The following is a 22,612-nucleotide window of genomic DNA, read 5'->3' as shown; positions in this document are numbered from 1 at the left end:
ACTGGGTGGAGTTCACGAAGACCCAGGGTCTGCTTCTAAAGCATTTCTTGGCAGGAACTGAAAATCAAGAAGACACTTTAAACCCTCACCTTAGCGAACAGGCACTGGTTCCCTGGTCCAAGGACCCCAACTGCAGTCAGAGAGCCCAGGGGTTAGCAAGTTTCCTCCCTCCCTCTTTAGTGTGAAAAGAGCCACTGCCACAGCAGCCACGGGGCTTAGGATGCTAGAGTGCACGGTCTGGATGCAAAGCCATCGGCTTGAAACGTGGAGTCAACACAAATCTCGAGTGCAGGTTTCCCATCTTCCTCTGGCAACAACTCACCATTGCAGTCCACACACGCAGGCCTCAGTGGCATTAATACAACTTATGAAAGAACCCGCAGCCTGGACAGCTCACTCTTCTTGAATGGTAGGAAGAGTTCCCGTACCCTTTTACTGAGGAAACTAAGATGAATACCTCACAATGCTCAAATAATTGGCCGATCTCAGTCTTTATAAAATGGAAACTAAACAAAGCTAAAAGTGAGCTGCTAGTTGGAAACAATCTAGCTACTAGCTGGAAACAGTCTAGGTGAAAAGACACTTAACCAGATATAGGTTATATAAGAGAAAAAAAACTGAAAAGGGAAAAGGCTCATAAATTAGCAACACACCAGACTGAAGAGCTGTGCATGGGTTTAATTTCAACATAAATACATATGAGGATCCTGCTAGGCACCAGGACCCAAAGATAGAATGAGAACAAAAACTGAGCACCTTTGCCCAGAAATGAAAACAGTGTCATGGGAACATTCTGAAGATGTGGGCTCTTCCTGCAGAATCCTGTACCACCTCACCCACCCTCCACCTTCAAGGAAAGAAAGCCTGTTAAGATAATGTGAGCCATCTCCCGACACTCCGAGTTAATCTATAATGGAGTATTAGCACTGAGACACTGTATATGCCCCTGTCATCCTTTCCCCCAGAGCAAACAAGGGAAAGCCACACAGGCTTTAACACATAATACCTTAATTCCATCAGACAGTGTCCTGAGACTCAGGATTGATAAAATACTGCAGTTCAAAGCAGAGCCTGTGGAACTTTAATTTAAACAATAAATGAGCAAATATCTAACAGTTTGCTGGAAAGGAGAGTCAAAAATGATGCTAAAACGTACCCTGTTCGCTATTATGTAATATGTGGGGCCCCAAAAGTGGTCTTTTATCTCCTGGGCTTCTGGGGTTAGACTGACAACAAGGCCACCGAGTGGCTGCCCCGCCTGCCCTGAGCCACGGGCCTGCATGGGTCCTAGAACAGCCTGGTTACTCCTGAAGGATGAGCAGCATCGCTGGTTCTTCCAGGACCCCTCTCTCCACCGTCATCCTCCCTCTCTCTCCCTCTCCCCTTTCCCCTGCACAGCGGTAGAATAGACCCCATTGTTATTTCCCGGGCTGGGAGGAAAGGGGGTTCCTAAGTGGGGGGCTGGAATAGGAAGGTTGGGCACTGGGAACCTACAGGTTACGTCAGAATTCAACACACTGTGGAAGCTGCCAGTTTTCATTCAGTCACAACACGGCCTCAGAGGGCAATGGTCTGAGCATGTCAGTGCTCCCAGGAACTGTGCGTGCTCTCAGGGGATGAAACTGTGCCCATATTCAAGAGTTACTCAGCAATTTGATACTATTTCCACTAGGCTAGCCCCTGTGAGCTAGCCTGGGAACTTTGTTGCTATTGGAAAACACTGAATTGCAATGCTGGGGATGATTCAACTTCTCTTTCTGCATGTATTTAATAGCATCTGAGTAAAGGGAGGCTGGCAATTTAAAACCCTGTTCTCAAGCACCTTTATCTAATAATGCCTGAATTAGAAAAACTGCTTCTAAAATCTCCTGTCTAAAGGCTACATGTGAGTGGTCTAAAATTAATATTTATAGGTTATAAATCAGTTGTTAAGCATTAGCCACTAGCATGTCACTTAGGTCTTACCAGGAGCTGGGGTTTGGCGTGTTCTGAGTCACAGCTTTGACAGAGTAAGTCCCTCATCTGTAAATGGCTTACTGCCCAATGGTCCAGGGCTTGCTTCCTCTAACCCCACATCGAGAGGCTGGATGACCACAGAAGGGACAGAGTTGGGGTGCTGGCTACTGACTCATGAGTGTGAGAGTTATCTGTGAGTCTTCAGATATACCTAAGGGTGTCTCCAGGTTCTCAGAGACTTTTAAAAGAAACAGACTGTTTTAGGATCTTGAACTTTCCATCCTTTTTTTTTTTTTTCTGAAACTCTTTCCCTGGACTCTTCTTTTGTATGCAAGAACAGCAAGTCAAAAGGAAACGTTTAATTCTAAACGTGGATGGAATTGTAAATATGACGTGCTGCAAAAGAAATTAGTTTAGTTAGAAAGTTAAAAGAAATCAAGGACCATTTGTACATAGAAATTGCTCATTACCTCTTCTTTCCATTTAACTGCCTATCTGGGATTATAATAAGGAAATGAAGTCATTCTGGAATCGGGGACTGTATTGTTGATGTACAGTAAAATACAGGAGATACAGCTAGATAAAAGCAAATGGGTTCCTCTGTGTTCAGTGGCCTTGAGCTTGTATTATTTTTATAAAGCAGTACTAACAAATTTCACCTAGATGAGAGTGGGTAAGTGGCAGCTTACCCAAGCATGCTGTCATCAATAAACATTTTGGATGAATATAAGTGCAGGGATATTAAAATAGTTCTGGGCAATTTAAACTTCATGTGTCTAATAAAATTACTCATTAGCCAGGTATCACATGTAATCAATCAATTATTTTAATAAAAGGTAGGTTAGTTTTGTCCCATATGAAAATTTTGGTTTGCAGGATAATAGCATAGGCATTTTACGGCGTGCCAAATCTGACTTAAGATAGTCTAATAATGGATCTTCATCCAGAAAGCTGACAGACTTCATGGAAAAAGTGATTGAATTACCTCATTCTGGTTCTCTTTTCTTACTCTTAACAGCTCAGGTCCTGAAATGGAAGCGAGAAACTGGGCAAATAAATGGGGAAAATGTAGAAAGATGGAGCAACTCACTTTCTTCAGTGCTCACAGAAATATACTTGAAAAGGCAGGCCCGCCTTGAGCTGGAATTTAAAAGCCTTTTTTTCTTTGAGATAGAGTCTCACTCTGTCGCCCAGGCTGGAGTATAATTGGCATGATCATGGCTCACTGCAACCTCCGCCTCCTGGGTTCAAGCCATTCTCCCATCTCAGCCTCCTGAGTAGCTGGGATTACAGGCACTCGCCATCATGCCCAGCTAATTTTTGTATTTTTGTAGAGACAGGGTTTCACCATGTTGGCTGGGCTGGTCTTGAACTCCTGATCCCAGGTGATCCGCCCACCTTGGCCTCCCAAAGTGCTGGGATTACAGGTGTGAGCCACCGCGCCTGGCCTAAAAGCCCTTTCAAAAGAGAGTGATAACCACCAAAGTTCAGAACAAAACAAAACATCCCTAAGATGGGCCCAAGGCAGGATGAGAGGCCTGCAGCACCCCTGTGGAAGCTCTCCCAGCATCACCATATGCTGCCATCACAGGGCAGGGTCTTCAGCTGCCCCTGTGCCCACTCTCAAATGCACACCCCTTCTGGGAACCCCAAGGTGCATCACAGATAGCATGCCTCAGTAGATACTTGACAACTCAAATCCAATGATGGGTGGTTGGGGACAAGCAGGATTAATATTTTTGTTCAGTGCATGGGAGGAAGAAGTCAACAGCATTTTCTAAAGCTGCAATTCAGAAAGAGAAATCTCAGCGAAGCACTGTAGCCTTCTCAGAGGTAAGTGATTCACAATAGGCCTTCTCTTTTTGCGAGAAGCCTCCGAATTTACTTGCCTCAAAAACAAATACTTCGGGTTTGGAGTATGTGACATAATACGGGCCTCACGATCAAAGGGAAAATGTGCCAATAAACTGAAAAATGTCTTGTTTTTGAGGAGAGGGGTGAGGGTAGTTTAGATAGATAAATATTAAATCGATATTACAAATTGAGCATATATGTGCTTTGGGCAAATATTCCAGCTGACAGCCAATATATGCTATTTTCCCTCCTCCCCTAAATAAAACAAGACAAAAATCCATTTTAGAAAGCACCTCTGGAATTCAGCAGGGGCCTTTCTGGCTCAGCCCAGAGCTGAGATGCTGTTGGCGCCCAGGAAAAGCTGAGTTCTGGGCCCGTGGTGCCAGGTGCTGGGTGGCCGAGTGCTCCTGCTGCAGAGTGAGGACCCTCAGCCTTCCCTGCTTCCCCGCCGGCACCTCCGCTGCAGAGCCCGGGTTTATGCTCTGACCCAGTTGGCAGGCTTCTTGGAAAGGAAGTGACTTTTACTCTTTCCATGTGGTGAAGCTGGGAGTAGTGTCATTTGATTTATCCTCGTTAAAATGTAAATGGTGCTAATTTTATAGTGCCAGGGGAAACCAAAAACAAGTCCTATTTGAGGGAATAGATAATTTGCTTTGCGGTGACAGGGAATGATTACTCAGAACACACTTGAAAAGAGCGAGAAAATGGACAAAGAGGCACAGACACTTTGTAATCTATAAACATTCTCTTTCAGATGGAAGAAAGACACTATTGCTAAAGTCTTCTGCAAATATGCAGTCTCAATAGATTTTTTTAATGACACTAATTTGAGATAGCTGAATTAAAATAAACTAATTTATAATCATGTTGCTAGTTTTCAGTCACTATAAATGGAAAAGGCCAGCTGATGTGGCCAAGACTATTCTCTACTTATCTAAAACTGACTTACCTTTGCAAAACAAAGATTTTGAACAAATTCAGCAAGGAACTAGATTGTGTCACAATTGGGCCTATTGGCTGAAAGAGCAAATAACAGAACTAATATTTTCTTTCTTTTCTTTTTCTTTTTCTTTTTTTTTTTTGAGACGGAGTCTGGCTCCGTCGCCCAGGCTGGAGTGCAGTGGCGCAATCTCAGCTCACTGCAAGCTCCGCCTCCTGGGTTCATGCCATTCTCCTGCCTCAGCCTCCCGAGTAGCTGGGACTACAGGCGCCCACCACCATGCCCGGCTAATTTTTTGTATTTTTAGTAGAGATGGGGTTTCACCATTCACAGGATGGTCTTGATCTCCTGACCTTGTGATCCACCTGCCTCGGCCTCCCAAAGTGCTGGGATTACAGGCGTGAGCCACTACGCCTGGCCTCTTTTCTTTTTCTTTCTTTTTTTTTTTTTTTTTTGAGACAGAGTCTCGCTCTGTCACCCAGGCTGGAGTGCAGTGGCATGATCTCAGCTCACTGCAACCTCCGCCTCCCAGGTTCTAGCGATTCTCCTGCCTCAGCCTCCCGAGTAGCTGGGACTACAGGCGCCCGCCACCACGCCCAGCTAATTTTTGTATTTTTAGTAGAGACGGAGTTTCTCAATGTTGGCCAGAATGGTCTCGAACGCTTGACCTTGTGATCCACCCACCTCGGCCTCCCAAAGTGTTGGGATTACAGGTGTGAGCCACTGCGCCTGGCCAGAACTAATATGTTCTTATGGTACATATATTAGATTAAGAAAATATTTTTTTCTGCCTGTAATCTTTCCATTTCCGAGGATTCTGATTCTGTTATTTGCAGAACACGGTTTTACCAAATAAAATGGAAGTAATGGTAAATCAAATAATTTAAGAAATGAGAATTATTTAATTTTTTTACAGTTAAAAATCTTAGTGAACAGGAAAAAAAAAAAAAGAAAATCCATGTAATAATATTCTTTCCCCCTCTATCTAGATTTGCATGAGGTATCATCGGTTGTCAAGATAATGCCAAAATGAGGACTTTTTCAAAAGACATCCGTAACTGTCAGGCAAGAAAAATTCTCATTGAGTGTGGGAGGAACGGAGGGCTAAAAATGAAATCTGATGTCTTTTCCGGGAGGGTTTGGATTGAAGTCTCACTTCTCTATCTCAGAGCCCCAAAATAATTGTGTTTTGCCCAAAGTAAAGCTGAGCTCAGAGTCTCAATTTTCAGAGAAGTTGGCACCTATTTGTAGGATAAATTGGGTCGACCCAAAACAAATTCAGTCATATTTTATTTGGAGCAGCCCCTCCTTTTGCTCATGGATAAAATTAAAGTTTACATGACCTTGGAACTTAGTCGCTTCTTTTGTATTGTAACAAGGTATCTTGAAAATGATATATGTTAAAACATAAAAGCAAAATTGAATATGAATGATTTCCTATTTAACCTACATGATAATGCCATCTTCATGACTGGTTTTCTCACGGACCTGTGAACTAACCCTCTAGAAGAATTTTATTGAAAGTATTCCTACTCTGAGTTGCTTGGAAAAATGAAGAATACTTCATTCTTGTAATTTTAAATGACTTACCTATACATAGCTTCTAAGCATGGGAAGTGAAGCCAGGCCATATTTGTGACCACTTAGCACTGAGTTTATGATATAAAGAGAGATGAGTTTTGAGTTATACTTTCTCAATTTGATGGAATGGGTGTGTACTTAGAAACTCTGCCTTATAAGACAACATCCCAGTTTCTCTCAGGGCTCCTTTGTGTCTGTATTTTTTCTTTTCTTTTTCTTTCTTCTTATTTAGAAACAGGGTCTTGCTCTGTTGCCCAGGCTGGAGTATAGTGGCACGACCATAGCTCACTGCAGCCTCAAACACCTGGGCTCGAGTGATCTTCCCACCTTGGCCTCCTAAGTAGCTAAGACCAGAGGTATGTGCTGCCATGCCCAGCTGATTTTTCTATTGTTATGGTTGTCTATATTTTCATATCAAGATGAAGCACAAGTTAAACTAAAAAAATTTTTTTTTCAATTCTGGCAGGTGGCAGGAGACCCATTTCTTCCGAATGCCTGTCATTCTCATACCCTGTAGCAGGGCTCATGGGAAAGATAATTCCAGGGACAGATGAGCCAGACTTGGGGTCCCCGCTTCACTGTTAAACTTACGCTCTCCATGCGACATCTTCAATCAAGCAGGCGGTAGGAACGAGAAATAATCCCAACCAGAAGTGTGCGGAGCTCAGGACCATAGTTGCCTGCAAGAAATAAAAGTGACACTTGCTCAAATACTTTCTCTTTCAAAAACAGAGGAACATAATGTAATCAAGGATAATAGTTCACAATACAAAAACAACAAATTGCATTAAATGCAATGAGAGGTAACCCATGCACTGGCAGGACCATCAGGGGGATGGAAGGAGCTTGCTCCTCTCCGCAGCCTTCTCTCCTCTCACTTTGATTCTTCTAGTTTGACGTGTGTCCTTGCCTCTCTTTTATAAAGTGCTTCAAGCCCCTTCCGAACAGGATGTTGTCCTAAATCCTTCCTAAAGAGAGCTGTTGGAGTCACCAACACTGCTTCACTGAGGAGTAAACGTTGCCTCACTAGCCTCCTCCATTCACTCATCATCAGCTCCTTTTCTCTCAATGGCCATTCATTCATGGAGCCAGGACCCATATCACTGCTACTTGGTACAAGGCATGGTGGTTCTCCCCACCCAGGAAAGGAAGATGAATAGGTTATAGTCCTTGCCTTCAGGGGATTAAATACCCTCTGGTGCAATCTACATTACCCAGTGGAATATGGTATATATCACGAAAATATCCAATGGGGTTTCTGGGAAGACTTCTTAAAGACAACAGAGTATGAGATATGCCTGGAAACATGAACAGGATTTCAGTAGCTAGAGATGGGTAGAAGGACAGAGATTCCAAGTGGAAGGATGAAGGACAGGGGAGAGCAGCAAGGAGTGCAACTTTCAAGACTTCCTTGTTCCTGGCATGCTGGTCAGGGATAGCTTGGGAGGGAACAGGTAGAGAGAGTTTTGGGGATCAGAGCTGCAGGGCCAAGTTAGATGTTAGGTGAGTTGAAAAGAGAACTTAGGGCAAAAGCAGAGGGAGGAAGGAGTTTACTCTGAACAGAGATGGAGGCCTGAGTAGGGCAGATGCCTTCAATTTTGGTTTTGAATGAGCAAAAGCCTGGAGCCTGGAGCTGGCTAGGAATTGGGAGGCTGGCTTACAAGGGTGGGCCACCTGAGAAAGGGACTCGAGTTAGTGTGACAAACCCTTCGTGTTCACCGGATTTCTTTTCTGGAGGCCTCAAACATTTGGTCCTACTGGAATAGAAGTTTCGCTACAGCTCACTGCAAAGGAGAGTGAGACTTACAGAGGGAGGGAGAGCAGAGGGCCTGAGGCACAATTAACCACCTCTTGGACCCCCACAGGGACGGGGAGGGTCTAAGAATCCCAGAGGCCTGGAGTAGCTCCCTTTATACAGTAAAATGAGGGCAGGATTCACCTGACTCAAGCCTGGCATCCAAGAGTCAACCCGCTCTTTGGTCTCCATCCTCTGCTCCAGCTGGAAGGCCACATACACTGCAGCCCTGCCGCTCCCTCTGCCCTGCAGGGCTTCCCTGCCCAGTGTCTATACTCACAGCAGCCCCACCAGCTTACCCTGATCCCAAGCACCCAGCTTCCCCATGTGGCCAAGGCCATGCCTAACCACAGCCCTTCTGCCTCTGGGCCCCTTCACATAGCCCTGTTGGTGGTGCTTGGCATTTTATGACAATTAAACCAAAAAGCAGTGAGGTTTACAGGAAAAGAGTCGAAATCCAACACTGGAATGGGAGGACTTGCTTTCCTTTTCAAACAACCAAGAGTACCAGCTTTTGACAGAAAAGTTTACAACCTTAAAAATGTGTGAGTACATTTTGCCCCATCAATTACATCTCTCAGAATTCTTCCTAAGGAAGGAAGAAAACATGCAAAGAAGCAAGTACAATGATATTCACAAGAGTGCTATTCTATCAAAGAAACCAGAAGTCGATGTCCCAGGAGAAGATCTACTAAATGTACCATGGCACTTACATACAATGGATTTCCATGCAAGCAAATAAAGTAATGTAGAATTATATTTGTTGACAGAGATGTCGTATTCTACTGCCACTGAGAAACATGGGTTCTGTGATAACATCTCATTGAGGACCTATCATGGCGGTTGTGGGAAAGGAAGCACCACTGGCCCAAGCTTCAAAATTAAACTTGAAGGTGTCACCCCTAGATGAGGTACGCCCACACGTACACATCTTTATTACATCTTTATTACACATTTGTCAATATATATCAATAGATACCATCATTTTTGTAGTCCCGTTTTGGTATTTCCTTACCTTTACAAAAACATTCCAGGACTTCAAAAACAGTGGGTGTCCCAGGCCCCGATGGACTTGAGAGTGCCTCCTTCTAGTGTGGGCATGCTTACACACTCAGGAACAATGCACGGAACGGTATATGGAAACCAGGATCTGGGTGGCACAACTGGTGATTTGTATTGTCATATCTCTTTGTGTATCTCCATTTCCTGTTTCTTCTACAGAACACATGTATTTTGGCAAAAATCAACTCTCTCTCCCCAACCAAGAAAACCACAAGAAAGGGATTGGATCAGCCTGCTCCTTCCAGCTTCTGTTGTCCTGCCTCCAGGGTAAACAGGGTCTCCAGAGGGAACCTTGGGTTTTGCTCATGCTACAGATGCCCGACGTGGTGCTTGGCCCCTGGAAGATGGACTTGTTCAAGCTGTACTTGTGGGGATACATTGCAGGATCATTCACTATGTGTATTTATTAAGAAAACAGTGACTTTACAATAATGTATCATTTAAAATAGATTGTAACTCAAATGTACCCTGTAAATACGTAAAATATTATGTATCAATAAGAAATGGATTATGAAACTCAGAACTTTAGTTGCTGAGGGAAAAAAGGAAAATGAACTTTGAATTCTCTTGTTGAAAATATGAAGCCTGTCCTAAACTAATAAAGGTTATATGAAGACTTGAAAGTATTGTTCTGTTGCTGGTCTTCAAACTAGGAGCTGTGAATGTGACAAGTATAACTAATTTTAAAGGTGTATCTCAGAAAGGTTCCTACCATCCTAATTTTCACAGATGGACTGAGACCCAGAGTCTTGAAATCCTTCTAAGGTGATCTACTGACCACTTACATGCCATATGCCTAGGAACTCACTGCAGTAAATTACAGGAAAGTGAGCATCAGGTGGGTAGAATTATTGATTCATTAGCACACAAGCTGGTGAGAGCCAGACACAGGACTGGAGGCTTGTCTGACTGTAAAGCCAATGAGCTGTGCAGCACTGCCTGGGGTCAGACTAGGAGCATTAACAAGGGACACCCATGCACCTGCGGATCAGGATTCGTGAATGCATTAGCTTCAGCCATGCCACTAATCATTTGCACCCCAGTGCCCCAGGACCAGCTGTCCATGAATGTGGTGACAAACTAGAAAAGGTTACTTTTATTTTTATTTTTTTATTATACTTTAAGTTCTGGGATACATGTGCAGAACACATGCAGGTTTGTTACATAGGTATACACGTGCCATGGTGGTTTGCTGCACCCATCAACCCATCACCTACATTAGGTATTTCTCCTACTGCTATCCCTCCCCTAGCCCCCCACCCCACAACAGGTCCTGGTGTGTGATGTTCCCCTCCCTGTGTCCATGTGTTCTCACTGTTCAACTCTCACTAATGAGTGAGAACATGTGGTGTTTGGTTTTCTGTTCCTGTGTTAGTTTGCTAACTAACCATCATTCCTGAGAATGATGGTTTCCAGCTTCAACCATGTTCCTGCAAAGGACATGAACTCATCCTTTTTTATGGCTGCATAGTATTCCATGGTTTATATGTGCCACATTTTCTTTATCCAGCCTATCATTGATGGGCATTTGGGTTGGTTCCAAGTCTTTTCTATTGTGAATAGTGCTGCAATAAACATACGTGTACATGTGTCTTTATAGTAGAATGATTTATAATCCTTTGGGTATATACCCAGGAATGGGATTGCTGGGTCATATGGTATTTCTGGTTCTAGATCCTTGAGGAATCACCACACTGTCTTTCACAATGGCTGAACTCATTTACACTCCCACCAACAGTGTAAAAGCGTTCCTATTTCTCCACATCCTCTCCAGCATCTTTTGTTTCCTGACTTTTTAATAATCATGATTCTAACTGGCGTCAAATGGTATCTCATTGTGGTTTTGACTTGCATTTCTCTAATGACCAGTGATGATGAGAAACTTTGTTTCATATGTTTGTTGGCCGCATAAATGTCTTCCTTTGAGAAATGTTTGTTCATATCCTTCAGCCACTTTTTGATGGGGTTGTTTTTTCCTTGTACATTTGTTTAAGTTCCTTGTAGATACTGGATATTGGTCCTTTGTCAGATGGATAGATTGCAAAAATTTTCTCCCATTCTGTAGGTCGCCTGGTCACTCTGATGATAGTTTCTTTTGCTGATGCTCTTTAGTTTAATTAGATCCATTTGTCAATTTTGGCTTTTGTTGCCATTGCTTTTGGTGTTTTAGTCATAAAGTCTTTACCCATGTCTATGTCTTGAATGACATTGCCTAGGTTTTCTTCTAGGCTTTTTATGATTTTAGGTCTTACATTTAAGTGTTTAATCCATCTTAAGTTAATTTTTTGTATAAGGTGTGAGGAAGGGGTCCAGTTTCAGTTTTCTGCATTTGGTTAGCCAGTTTTCCCAACACCATTTATTAAATAGGGAATCCTTTTCACGTTACTTGCTTTTGTCAGGTTTGTCAAAGATCAGACAGTTGTAGCTGTGTGGCATTATTTCTGAGGCCTCTGTTCTGTTCCATCGGTCTATACATCTGTTTTGGTACCAGTACCATGCTGTTTTGGTTACTGTAGCCTTGTAGTATAGTTTGAGTTCAGGTAGTGTGATGCCTCCAGCTTTGTTCTTTTTGCTTAGGATTGTCTTGGCTATATGGGCTCTTTTTTGATTCCATATGAAATTTAAAGTAGTTTTTTCTAATTCTGTGAAGAAAGTCAATGGTAGCTTGCTGGGGATAGCATTGAATCTATAAATTACTTTGGGCAGTATGGCAATTTTCATATTGATTCTTCCTATCCATGAGCATGGAATGTTTTTCCATTTGTTTGTGTCTTCTCTTTTTTCCTTGAGCAGTGGTTTGTAGTTATCCTTGAAGAGGTCCTTCACGTCCCTTGTAAGTTGGATTCCTAGGTATTTTATTCTCTTTGTAGCAACTGTGAATGGAAATTCACTTATGATTTGGCTCTCTGTTTGTCTGTTATTTGTGTTTAGGAATGCTTGTGATTTTTGCACATTGATTTTGTATCCTGAGACTTTGCTGAAGTTGCTTATCAGCTTAAGGAGATTTTGGGCTGAGATGATGGGGTTTTCTAAATATACAATCATGTCATGTGCAAACAGAGATGATTTGACTTCTTCTCTTCTTATTTGAATACCCTTTATTTCTTTCTCTTGCCTGATTGCCCTGGCCAGAACCAATACTATGTCGCATAGGAGTGGTGACAGAGGGCATCCTTGTCTTGTGCCGGTTTTCAAAGGGAATGCTTCCAGCTTTTGCCCATTCAGTATGATATTGGCTGTGGGACTGTCATAAATAGCTCTTATTGAGATATGTTCCATCAATACCTAGTTTATTGAGAGTTTTTAGCAAGAAGGGGTGTTGAATTTTATTGAAGGCCTTTTCTGCATCTAGTGAGATAATCATGTGGTTTTTGTCATTGGTCCTAGTTATGTGATGGATTATGTTCATTGATTTGCATATGTTGAACCAGCCTTGCATCCAGGGATGAAGCTGACTTGATGGTAATAGATAAGTTTTTTGATATGCTGCTGGATTCGGTTTGCCAGTATTTTACTGAGGATTTTCGCACTGATGTTCATCAGGGATATTGGCCTGAAATTTTTTGTTTTGTTGTGTCTCTGCCAGGTTTTGGTATCAGGATGATGCTGGCCTCATAAAATGATTTAGGGAGGCGTCCCTCTTTTTCTATTGTTTCTGGAATAGTTCCAGAAGGAATGGTACCAGCTCCTCTGTGTACCTCTGGTAGAATTCGGCTGTGAATCCGTCTGGTCCTGGGCTTTTTAATTGGGTGGTAGGCTATTAATTATTGCCTCAATTTCAGAACTTGTTATTGGCCTATTCAGGGATTTGACTTCTTCCTGGTTTAGTCTTGGGAGGGTGTATGTGTCCAGGAATTTATCCATTTCTTCTAAATTTTCTAGTTTATTTGCATAGAGGTGTTTATAGTATTCTCTGACGGTAGTTTGCATTTCTGTGGGATCAGTGGTGATATCCCCTTGATCATTTTTCATTGTGTCTATTTGATTCTTCTCTCTTTTCTTCTTTAATAGTCTGGCTAGCAGTCTATCTATTTTGTTAATCTTTTCAAAATACCAGCTCCCGGATTAATTGATTTTTTTGAAGGATTTTTCATGTCTCTATTTCCTTCAGTTCTGCTCTGATCTTAGTTATTTCTTGTCTTCTCCTAGTATTTGAATTTGTTTGCTCTTGCTTCTCTAGATCTTTTAATGTGATCTTTTATTGTGATGTTTGGGTGTCGATTTTGGATCTTTCCTGCTTTATGTTGTTCTCCAAACTGGTTATTCTAGTTAGCAATTCCTCTAACCTTTTTTCAAGGTTCTTAGCTTCCTTGCATTGGGTTAGAACATGCTCCTTTAGCTCGGAAGAGTTGTTTGTTATTACCCACCTTCTGAAACCTACTTCTGTCCATTCGTCAAACTCATTCTCTATCCAATTTTGTTCCCTTGCTGGTGAGGAGTTGTGATCCTTTGGAGGAGCAGAGGCGTTCTGGTTTTTGGAATTTTCAGCCTTTTTGTGCTGGTTTTTCCTCATCTTTGTGGATTTATCTACCTTTGGTCTTTGATGTTGGTGACCTTTGGATGGGGTTTTTGAGTGGACATCCTTTTTGTTGATGTTGATGAAATTCCTTTCTGTTCATTAGTTGTCCTTCTAACAGTCAGGTCCTTCTGCTGCAGGTCTGCTGGAGTTTGCTGGAGGTGTTTGCCTGGGTATCAACAGCAGAGGCTGCAAAACAGCAAGAATTGCTGCCTGTTCCTTCCTCTGGAAGCTTTATCCCAGAGGGGCACCCGCCAGATGCCAGTCAGAGCTCTCTTGTATGAGGTGTCTGTCGACCTCTGTTGAGAGGTGGTGTCTCCCAGTCAGGAGGCATAGGGGTCAGGAATCCACTTGAGGAGGCAGTCTGTCCCTTAGCAGAGCTCTAGTGCTCTGCTGGGAGGTCCGCTGCTCTGTTCGGAGCCAGCAGGCAGGAACGTTTAAGTCTGCTGAAGCTGTGCTCACAGCTGCCCCTTCCCCCAGGTGCTCTGTCCCAGGGAGATGGAAGTTTTGTCTATAAGCCCCTGATTGGGGCTGCTGCCTTTCTTTCAGAGATGCCCTGTCCAGACAGGAGGAATCTAGAGAGGCAGTCTGGCTATAGTCAGTGGCTTTGCTGAGCTGTGGTGGGCTCCACCCAGTTCAAACTCCCCGGTGGCTCTGTTTACACTGTGAGGGGAAAACCACCTACACAAGCCTTAGTAATGGTAGACGCCCCTCCCCTCACCAAGATTGAGTGTCCCAGGTCAACTTCAGACAGCTGTGCTGGCCACGAGAATTTCAAGCCGGTGGATCTTAGCTTGTTGGGCTCCGTGGGGGTGAGCTAGACTACTTGGCTCCCTGGCTTCAGCCCCCTTTCCAGGGAAGTGAACGGTTCTGTCTTGCTGGCGTTCCAGGTGCCACTGGGGTATGAAAAAAAAAACTCCTGCAGCTAGCTCGGTGTCTGCTGAAACAGCCACACAGTTTTGTGCTTGAAACCCAGGGCCCTGGTGATGTAGGCACCCGAGGGAATCTCCTGATCTGCGGTTTGCGAAGACCATGGGAAAAGCATAGTATCTGGGATGGAATGCATGGTTCCTTACAGCACAGTCCCTCACGGCTTCCCTTGGCTAGGGGAGGGAGTTCCCCAATCCCTTGTGCTTCCCAGGTGAGGCAACGCCCCACTCTGCTTCTGCTCGCCCTCCGTAGGCTGCACCCATGATCTAACCAGTCCCAATGAGATGAACCAGGTACCTCAGCTGGAAATGCAGAAATCACTTGCTGTCTGCCTTGATCTCCCTGGGAGCTACAGACTGGAGCTGTTCCTACTTGGCCATCTTGCCTATTTCCCTTGTTTTTTTTTTTTTTTTTTTTTTTTTTTTTTTTTTTTTTTAAAGGCTGGAGTAACCAGGGCTACATAAGGTCAGTCTGTGTTCCCCAATGTGGTGTGCATTTGAAAAGATGTAATAAACGTGGAGCAGCAACAGTTCACCTGTGAGGAGGAGGAAGCTCAAATTTCTTCGTGCATCACTCTGTGCCCGGACTTCCCATAAAGCATCTTATTTAATCCTCCCGTCCCCATTTTACAGAAGAAAATTTAAGTCTGCACCTTCCCCACAGCACCTGCAGCCAGAGAGTTGAGTCCTCAAGATGCTGGTCGGCCCCTGCATGCTGCTCCCTCCCTAAGAGGAGGATAAGCTGCGCTCTCTGCACCTGCACCTCCCTGGACAGACAGAACTTCTACCTGCACAATACTCATAGCAGAAGCTTCACTTCTATTTCACACCAGAAACACCAGTGCCAACTTCAAATTGTAAGTAAAAGAAAATGAGGAGCACTTGTAAAGTTACAAGACAAAAAGAAACAGAGGAGGGGACAATTTTTCCAATCCATCCCCACCCAGCATCAACAGCACAACAACAAAATAAAACAAAACCTGTCAGGACAATCGGATTTGGAAGAATCCTTGCAGTTGCCATTGCCACCTTCTCTTTTCAGCCCTCCTTGCCCCTCAATGTTGCCTCCTAAAATTTTGTTCCATTCAAACGTCAAGGGAGCCTCTTTGTACTGTTTTTGAGGTTTGCCTTTCGGAAACCTTGGTTTTCATGAGTGTGCATGTCAAAAGTTAAATCTCCTTCTCTTTTTACTATGAACCTTTTTAGGAAGGATGGCAATGTACATTCCAAACCTATTTGCTCAGGGTGGCTGTGCGGAGCTGACACAATAAAGAGCTGTGCTCCCCTCTAAAGGCTTGGCTGAGATGCAGGTGTGCTGAGCTCACCCATCATCTGCTGGGAAGGCAAATATCAGTGCAGGATGAATGAAATTGGCCCTAACTCTGCAATGCAACAGAAAAGAAAACTGGCTAGGCATGGTGGCTCATGCGTGTAATTCCAGTGCTTTGGGATGCTGAGGTGAAGGACGGCTTGAGGTCAGGAGTTTGAGATCAGTCAGGACAACATCGTGAGACCCTGTTTCTACAAAAAATAAAAATAGCTGGGTGTGGTAGTGCACTTGTAGTCCCAGAAATGTGGGAGGCTAAGGTGGGGGGATCGCTTGGGTTCAAGAGTTCAAGGCTGAAGTGAGCTATGATTGTGCCACTGCACTCCAGTTTAGGTGACAGAGTGAGACCCTATCTGGGAGCAAAAAAAAAAGAAGAAAGAGAAAATACCATGGCCAGATGAAGTGCTTAGCGAGCCCACGCTAATTTGCCACAGGAGGGAGGAAGCAAATTCCAGGCTGAAATCTAGTTCTTCATTTCCCGAAATCATTCATGCCCACTCTCTCCCTGTATGAAATGCCTAGAGCTTGGAGTCAATTTTAAGCTTAATTTTACAGCAAACAGGAAGGTATCTCAGTTCAATATATTGGGACATCCTCTGAAGATGATTCTACTAGCATTCATTTCAGAAGCCCTGTGTGAATGCAAAGGAATTCTTAGATGAACAAGGAAGCGATCCCACAGCACCTGCATCCCTACTATAACTTAAAAACCACCCAAACACCTGATCCCGATGTTTAAATAACAAGCCACTGGTATGTCTAGGACACCTGCACAAAGGAGATGTAAACCCACAGCTTCTAGCACAAAAATCTGCCAACTTAACATCCCTGTCACCTGCAACTGATGGCGGGTGAGATTGAGCAACCACCTAAAAATATCATTCCTACAAACTTAGTGTCATTAAAAACAAAAATAACAAACAAACTTACTTTGACAGTGGGCTGTATCAGTGTTTTTTGTCACCAAGGCACAAGGGATTTTAATAAATGAACCTTGCTATTTTGAAACCACAAAAATTAGTGGTGGTTCATTAACATAATAACATGGTAAGGGGTTCTCAAAAGCACCCCCAGTATGCTCTTAACAAGAATATACACCCCCCAGGAGGATGAGACAATGCTTCCTGGGGGTTATAATTTAAATATGCTAAAATGCACAGATCTTCAGCAATTAACACAACTGTCTACACCTGTCTAACTACCAACCAAAACAAAATATAGAACATTTCCATTATCCCAGAAAGTCCTCCTGCGCCTTTTTCAGTCAATCTCCACCCTCAATAGGCAGTTCCTGCCCTGCCGGCTGTCACTATAGCTAAGTTTTGCCTGTTCTCAAACTTCGTGTGAATGAGAGTACAGTTCTGTTGAATCTAGCTTCTTTCACTCAACGTGATGTCTTTGAGATGGATCCATGCTGTTGCACGTATCTGTAATTCATTCTTTTCAGTTTTGGAATCGTATTCCATTGCACGAATAGATCACAATTTGTTTATCCGGTCTCTTGTTGATGGATGTTTGGGTTATTTCCAGTTTGGGCCTATTATTAAGAATAAGGCTGCTATTTACAAGCTTCTACAAGTCTTTTTGTGTGTGTGGACATATGTTTCTAATTCTTTTGGGTCAACACCTGGGAGTGGGGTTGCTCTATCATACAGGAAGAGTGTGATTAGCTTTATCAGACACAGCCAAAGAGCTCTCCAAAGTGGCTATCTGAATAAAGCAAGTGCACGTGCATTCTGGTTGCTCCACATCCTCAGCAGCACTTGGTATGGTGTCTGTTTCCACTCCAGTGGCTCACGGGGGAAAGGGAGCGTGCATGAGGTGGGACAACTCTGGCAAACCTTCCCACAACCCTGTGAGCTATTCAGGACTGAAGCAACTGCTCTCCACTGACTCGCAGGATGGCCCAAGGTTACAAGCTCTAGAGAGGAGGCTGGTCTGGAGGCAGCGAGTTACCTCCACTGTTTATTCACAGTCAGGTACAGATCCAACTCCCCCTTCTTCTCTTTCCCCACTTCTCACTACTGCCCTTGCCCTTGACTAGTTAAACAAAATAAAAAATAAATAAATAAAGCTCCAGAAAGGAAATCTTGAAGCAAACAAGAACTCTAGATTCCCTCTCCATTCAGGACATACAGAATAGGGTGTGTTTAGTTTGAATTTGTGGTAACGTTTAAACTCTTGTTCATTGTTAAATAAACAGGCAGGCAGTGAGGAGAAGACATTTCCCAATTTTCCCAAACAGGGTGTGAGGAGGGGGAGTGCTGTTACTGTTCTTTGCCTACTTATTTGAGAGAAAGGTGAGGCCCTCGACTCCCTCAAATTATCAGCTGATTTTTCTTTTTCAGGTAGTGATCATTTTAATTTCCTATTTTGCTCCTTAGGACCCAATTTTAGAGACCAAAATGTTGGTCTAACCAAATAGCTATTCTACATCACCCAGAACGATCCCTGCCCTACTCTGCTGTATCGTCCTGAAGCTGTTATCTGGATGTAAAGACAGGTGGTTCCTAGGCCATTCTCCACAGGGCGTGACGTGGGAAACCAGGCACAGAAACAGCATATCGCCCCTGAGATACGCAACGTTTATTTCCAAGGTAAAAGTGGGACAGGTTTAAAACGAGTACTGTGTGGTTTAAAAAGAAGCAGTCTGGGCTGGGAGCGGTGGCTCACACCTGTAACCCCTGCACTTTGGGAGGCAGAGGCAGGTGGATCACTTGAGATCAAGAGTTTGAGATCAGCCTGGCCAACATGGTGAAACCCTGTCCCTACTAAAAGTACAAAAATTAGCCAGGCGTGGTGGCGTGTGCCTATAGTCTCAGCTATTCGGGGTGCTGAAGCAGGAGAATCGCTTGAATCTGGGAGGTGGAGGCAGCAGTGAGCGATGATCTTGCCACCGCACTCCAGCCTGGGTGACAGAGTGAGACTCTGTCTCAGAAAAAAAAGGCAATCTGTACTCTCTTTTACTTTCAAGAACAACATAAATAAAGCAACGTTCACTGAAGACACACGTGCAGTCTCTATCTTCCGTGTCTCAGGGGCAATTGTCCAGCTGGAGCCACGGGAGGGGCTGCAGAGGCACCTGGAGGTCCAGCCTCAATCCTTGTTGGGGCTCTCCTCTGGCAGAGGTGAGACTGCAGCTTCCAGGAATTATGCTGGGGGCCTGTGTGTCTCTGGCATATTGTTTATATTGTGTGCTTACAGGCAATTTTAACAATCACTACTTCTAGATTGCAGTCTTCCTGTGGTTATATAGAAAGCCAAGAGAGGCACTGTGCTGACACAGCAAAGGTATCCCCGTCCAGAAGAGAAAAATTGGATGCCTAACGATCACCACACCCCTGATAATTCAGACTATTAGGGTCAATGTCAAAGTGCAGTATTTAGGACAGATACTGATAAAGATAGGGTAGACAGCCACCTCACCTTGTCACCACCTGAATGAGGAGCCCTGACATGGGTCCCCTCCCATCTGCAATGGCCTGCTGGCATCTGCAGGTGGAAGGTGCAGGGATGCAAAGACTAGAGCTGTTCTCCTGCCCCTGCAGAGCCCCGCCTTGGAACAGATGGATACCGTTTCATTTCAATCACTCACTGCTGGCTGCACTACCTGAACACATGCCCTCTGGCACCATCCGTGAGTTATGCTTCCCACAGCAGAGGGAGAAGGTACTTTGCTCACCCCTCCTACCACAGAGGGGGATGAGGTCAGGAGCCTGGTGGAGGCACCGCTGAGGAAGGGCTTCTGAAAGGACTAAAGACAGTGACCAGCAGGTGTTTCTTGCAAGGCCGAGGAGCTGAAGCTTCCAGGAGGGGCTGCACAGTCTTGAAAAGCATCATCTGCATCCCCTCAGGCTGCCATAACAAAACACCACAGGCCAGGTGACTTAAACCACAGATACGTATCTGCTTGCAGTCCTGGAGGTTGGAAGTCTGTGATCAGGGAGCCAGCATGGTTGGTTTCTGGCAAGCACCTCTTCCGGGCTTGCAGAGACCTCCCATCTCACAGTGTGCTCCTTTTTGTGCATGAATAGACAGTGTGATCAAGCTCTCTGCTGTCCCTTAAAAGGGTGATAATCCCAACACAAGGGGCCCACCCTACTGACCACAGCTAACCCTAGTTATCTGCTCAAGGCCCCATGATGCAGCCATCACATTGGAGGTTAGGGCTGCAACTCTGGGATTTGAAGTAAGACTCATTCAGTCCATAGCAAGCATGCGCAGGCTGCCGGGGCTCCAATCCCAGCTCCGCCATTGACTGGTTACTTAACTACTGTGGCTCAGTTTTGTCCTCTGTAAAATGGGGAAAATACACCTTGTAGGACTACTGTGAGGCTTAAGTGAATTACTAAGTGTTAAGTACTACAAAAGGTGCTTGGCACATGGTAAGTGCCATACATGTTACTATAACTAATGATTTTTTACACTATTGATTATAACCACAATTCTTATTCAGACATCCTAGATGTGGCCAACGGTGATGGGTGATGATTCCTGAATGAGTTTTGAGGGGGAACTGGGTCCCAGGGAGTACGATCTGCTCCTGCCGTCAGGAGAAGGGCTACCCCACAACTCCTCTCAGAGAGGTGGAAGGGTTGAACTGTGCTATAGAAGTCCCAGATTAAACTGGGAATAGGTTGCTGATTGGTGACAGACAGTAAGTGTTAATAGTGACGCTGGTGCCAAGAGAAAGCGAAGTCTCTTTTTTATACTCCAATACAAACATCAGCCCCTGGTGCCCAATGCCCATTGGCTGACTTCTATTTTAATTAATAGGTGCAGGTGAACGTCCCCTCATCAGGCAGTGGCAAGCAAGATGTTCTCTTATCTGCTCTTATCTCCAGAGAACACCACTGAAGACGCACTCAGATGTCACTCTTTGATGATGAAGGATGTTCACCAATAATTCTGTGCCCAAACAGACGAGAAAAGAGGGGATGATTGCTCATGAAAAGTGTTGTCCAGGAAGAAGAGGGTGATTCTTAGCCCAAGTTGTGCTCCAGAGCCTCAGCTGCTTCCACAGGGATGGGGAAGGAGCGAAGCTGCCTCCATCACACAGAGTGGAACTGCCCAGGCCACATGTTTATCTTTATCTTATCCTTATCACTGAATGAAAGGGGATTTCTGAGCTGGAAGTCCTGGAGACCCTCTTGGCCTTGAGGCTTTTATGGAGACTCCCAGATGGCAGGAACCATACACTGAAGACTCTAGTCATTGTCACTGATGACGGTAAAGACTTCTCCCAACCCACAGCAGCCCTCACTAGTGCTAAAGGCAAGCAGTCACCCACAGGGCCTGACAAGAGTGACGCCAGGAAGGACACGGTCCCCAGCCTCTATTTTCCTACTTGGAATTAATGAAGATGTAGAGAATGGAAATCACATAACAGAAAGCGTATATGCACGAACATACCCCGAATATGAGATATTTCATCTTACCGAAAAGTCCCTGTCAGTCGCTCCTTTGGGCATTCAGAATACCCTTGAAAATGCTAATTCGACCTGGAAGGCGCCTGGATCCTAAATAAGAGTACTGTGTGGGTAGTTAGGTCAAGCCACATGATCAACAAGATATATCCTCCTGGATCTTCAATTTCCAAAGATTTGGAAAACAGATCCTTTCATATTAAAACCAATAACATGGCCGGGTGTGGTGGCTCACGCCTGTAATCCCAGTACTCTAGGAGGCCAAGGTGGGTGCATCACCTGAGGTCAGAAGTTCAAGACCAGCCTGGCCAACATGGCGAAACCCCGTCTCCACTAAAAATACAAAAACTGACTGGGCGTGGTGGTGCATGGCTGTAATCCCAGCTACTCGGGAGGCTGAGGAAGGAGAATCGCTCCAACCCAGGAGGCAGAGATTGCAGTGAGCCAAGATCGTGCCACTGCACTCCAGCCTGGGCAATAAAGTGAGACTCTGTCTCAAAAAAACAAAACAAACAAACAAAAAACCAATAACATTTTCGCAATACATTTGAATAATTTATTTTTACCTAAAACTAGTGTCTTCGAATAAATATCATTTTTGAGATATAATGCCACAGGATACATACTCGGGCCTCCCAGGGTGCGCCCTGGCTCTCCTCTGCTAGAGGCATTCCATGGGCGAGTTTGAGGAGAGTGGAATTAAGTCAGGAATGTATATTTGGGTTTGAAAATAATTTATATCAGCTTGCAGAGGACATCCACTGGCGAGGTGAGGAGGAGCTGAAGATGTGGGATGGACATGGAGGCCTTGAATTCCCCAACATTGAACTACATCATGACTGTGCTCATAGCCAGGCTTCCCTTGCTTGTGGTCTCTGCTGTGGCTCAAGGTTGTTTTGCCTTCCATGCAGTGGATTTCCTGGGGTGCTTCTCAATCTGTATCTCAGATTTGAGATGTATGAGAGAGACTCTCAGAAGGAGAGAGATGTCTCCTTGGAGACATGGCCACTGGCCTCCTTGACCTCACTGAGTGGTCAGACTCACAGGGATGGTCTCAGCAGTGCAGTAAGGTGGTGAATTGGGAGTGAGGACTCGGGATTCAGACGGACCTGGGACGGAACTGTGCCTCTGAGCCTTAGACTGCGACACTCAAAAGGTTAATTAACCTCTCCATGCCTCATTTTCCTTCTCTGTAAAATCAAGACCGCCTCACAGGGCTGTCCTGC

At 44.5% G+C, this 22,612-nt stretch overlaps 1 protein-coding gene across 1 annotated transcript in view; it reads right to left on the bottom strand.

Annotated features, from left to right (window-relative positions):
• The window catches only part of ATP8A2 (ATPase phospholipid transporting 8A2), a 695,753-nt gene that overhangs the window by 61,952 nt on the left and 611,189 nt on the right, over nt 1-22,612 (bottom strand). The window contains exon 34 of the mRNA XM_055244084.2: nt 6,923-7,011. Coding sequence (XP_055100059.2) covers nt 6,923-7,011 — 89 coding nt within the window. The remainder of the gene's footprint in view (nt 1-6,922; nt 7,012-22,612) is intronic.

Source organism: Symphalangus syndactylus, chromosome 15 (assembly GCF_028878055.3).
Source record: "Symphalangus syndactylus isolate Jambi chromosome 15, NHGRI_mSymSyn1-v2.1_pri, whole genome shotgun sequence".
Lineage (NCBI taxonomy): Eukaryota > Metazoa > Chordata > Mammalia > Primates > Hylobatidae > Symphalangus > Symphalangus syndactylus.
Note: the sequence above shows the minus strand (reverse complement) of the source record. Positions and strands in the feature narration are given on the sequence as shown.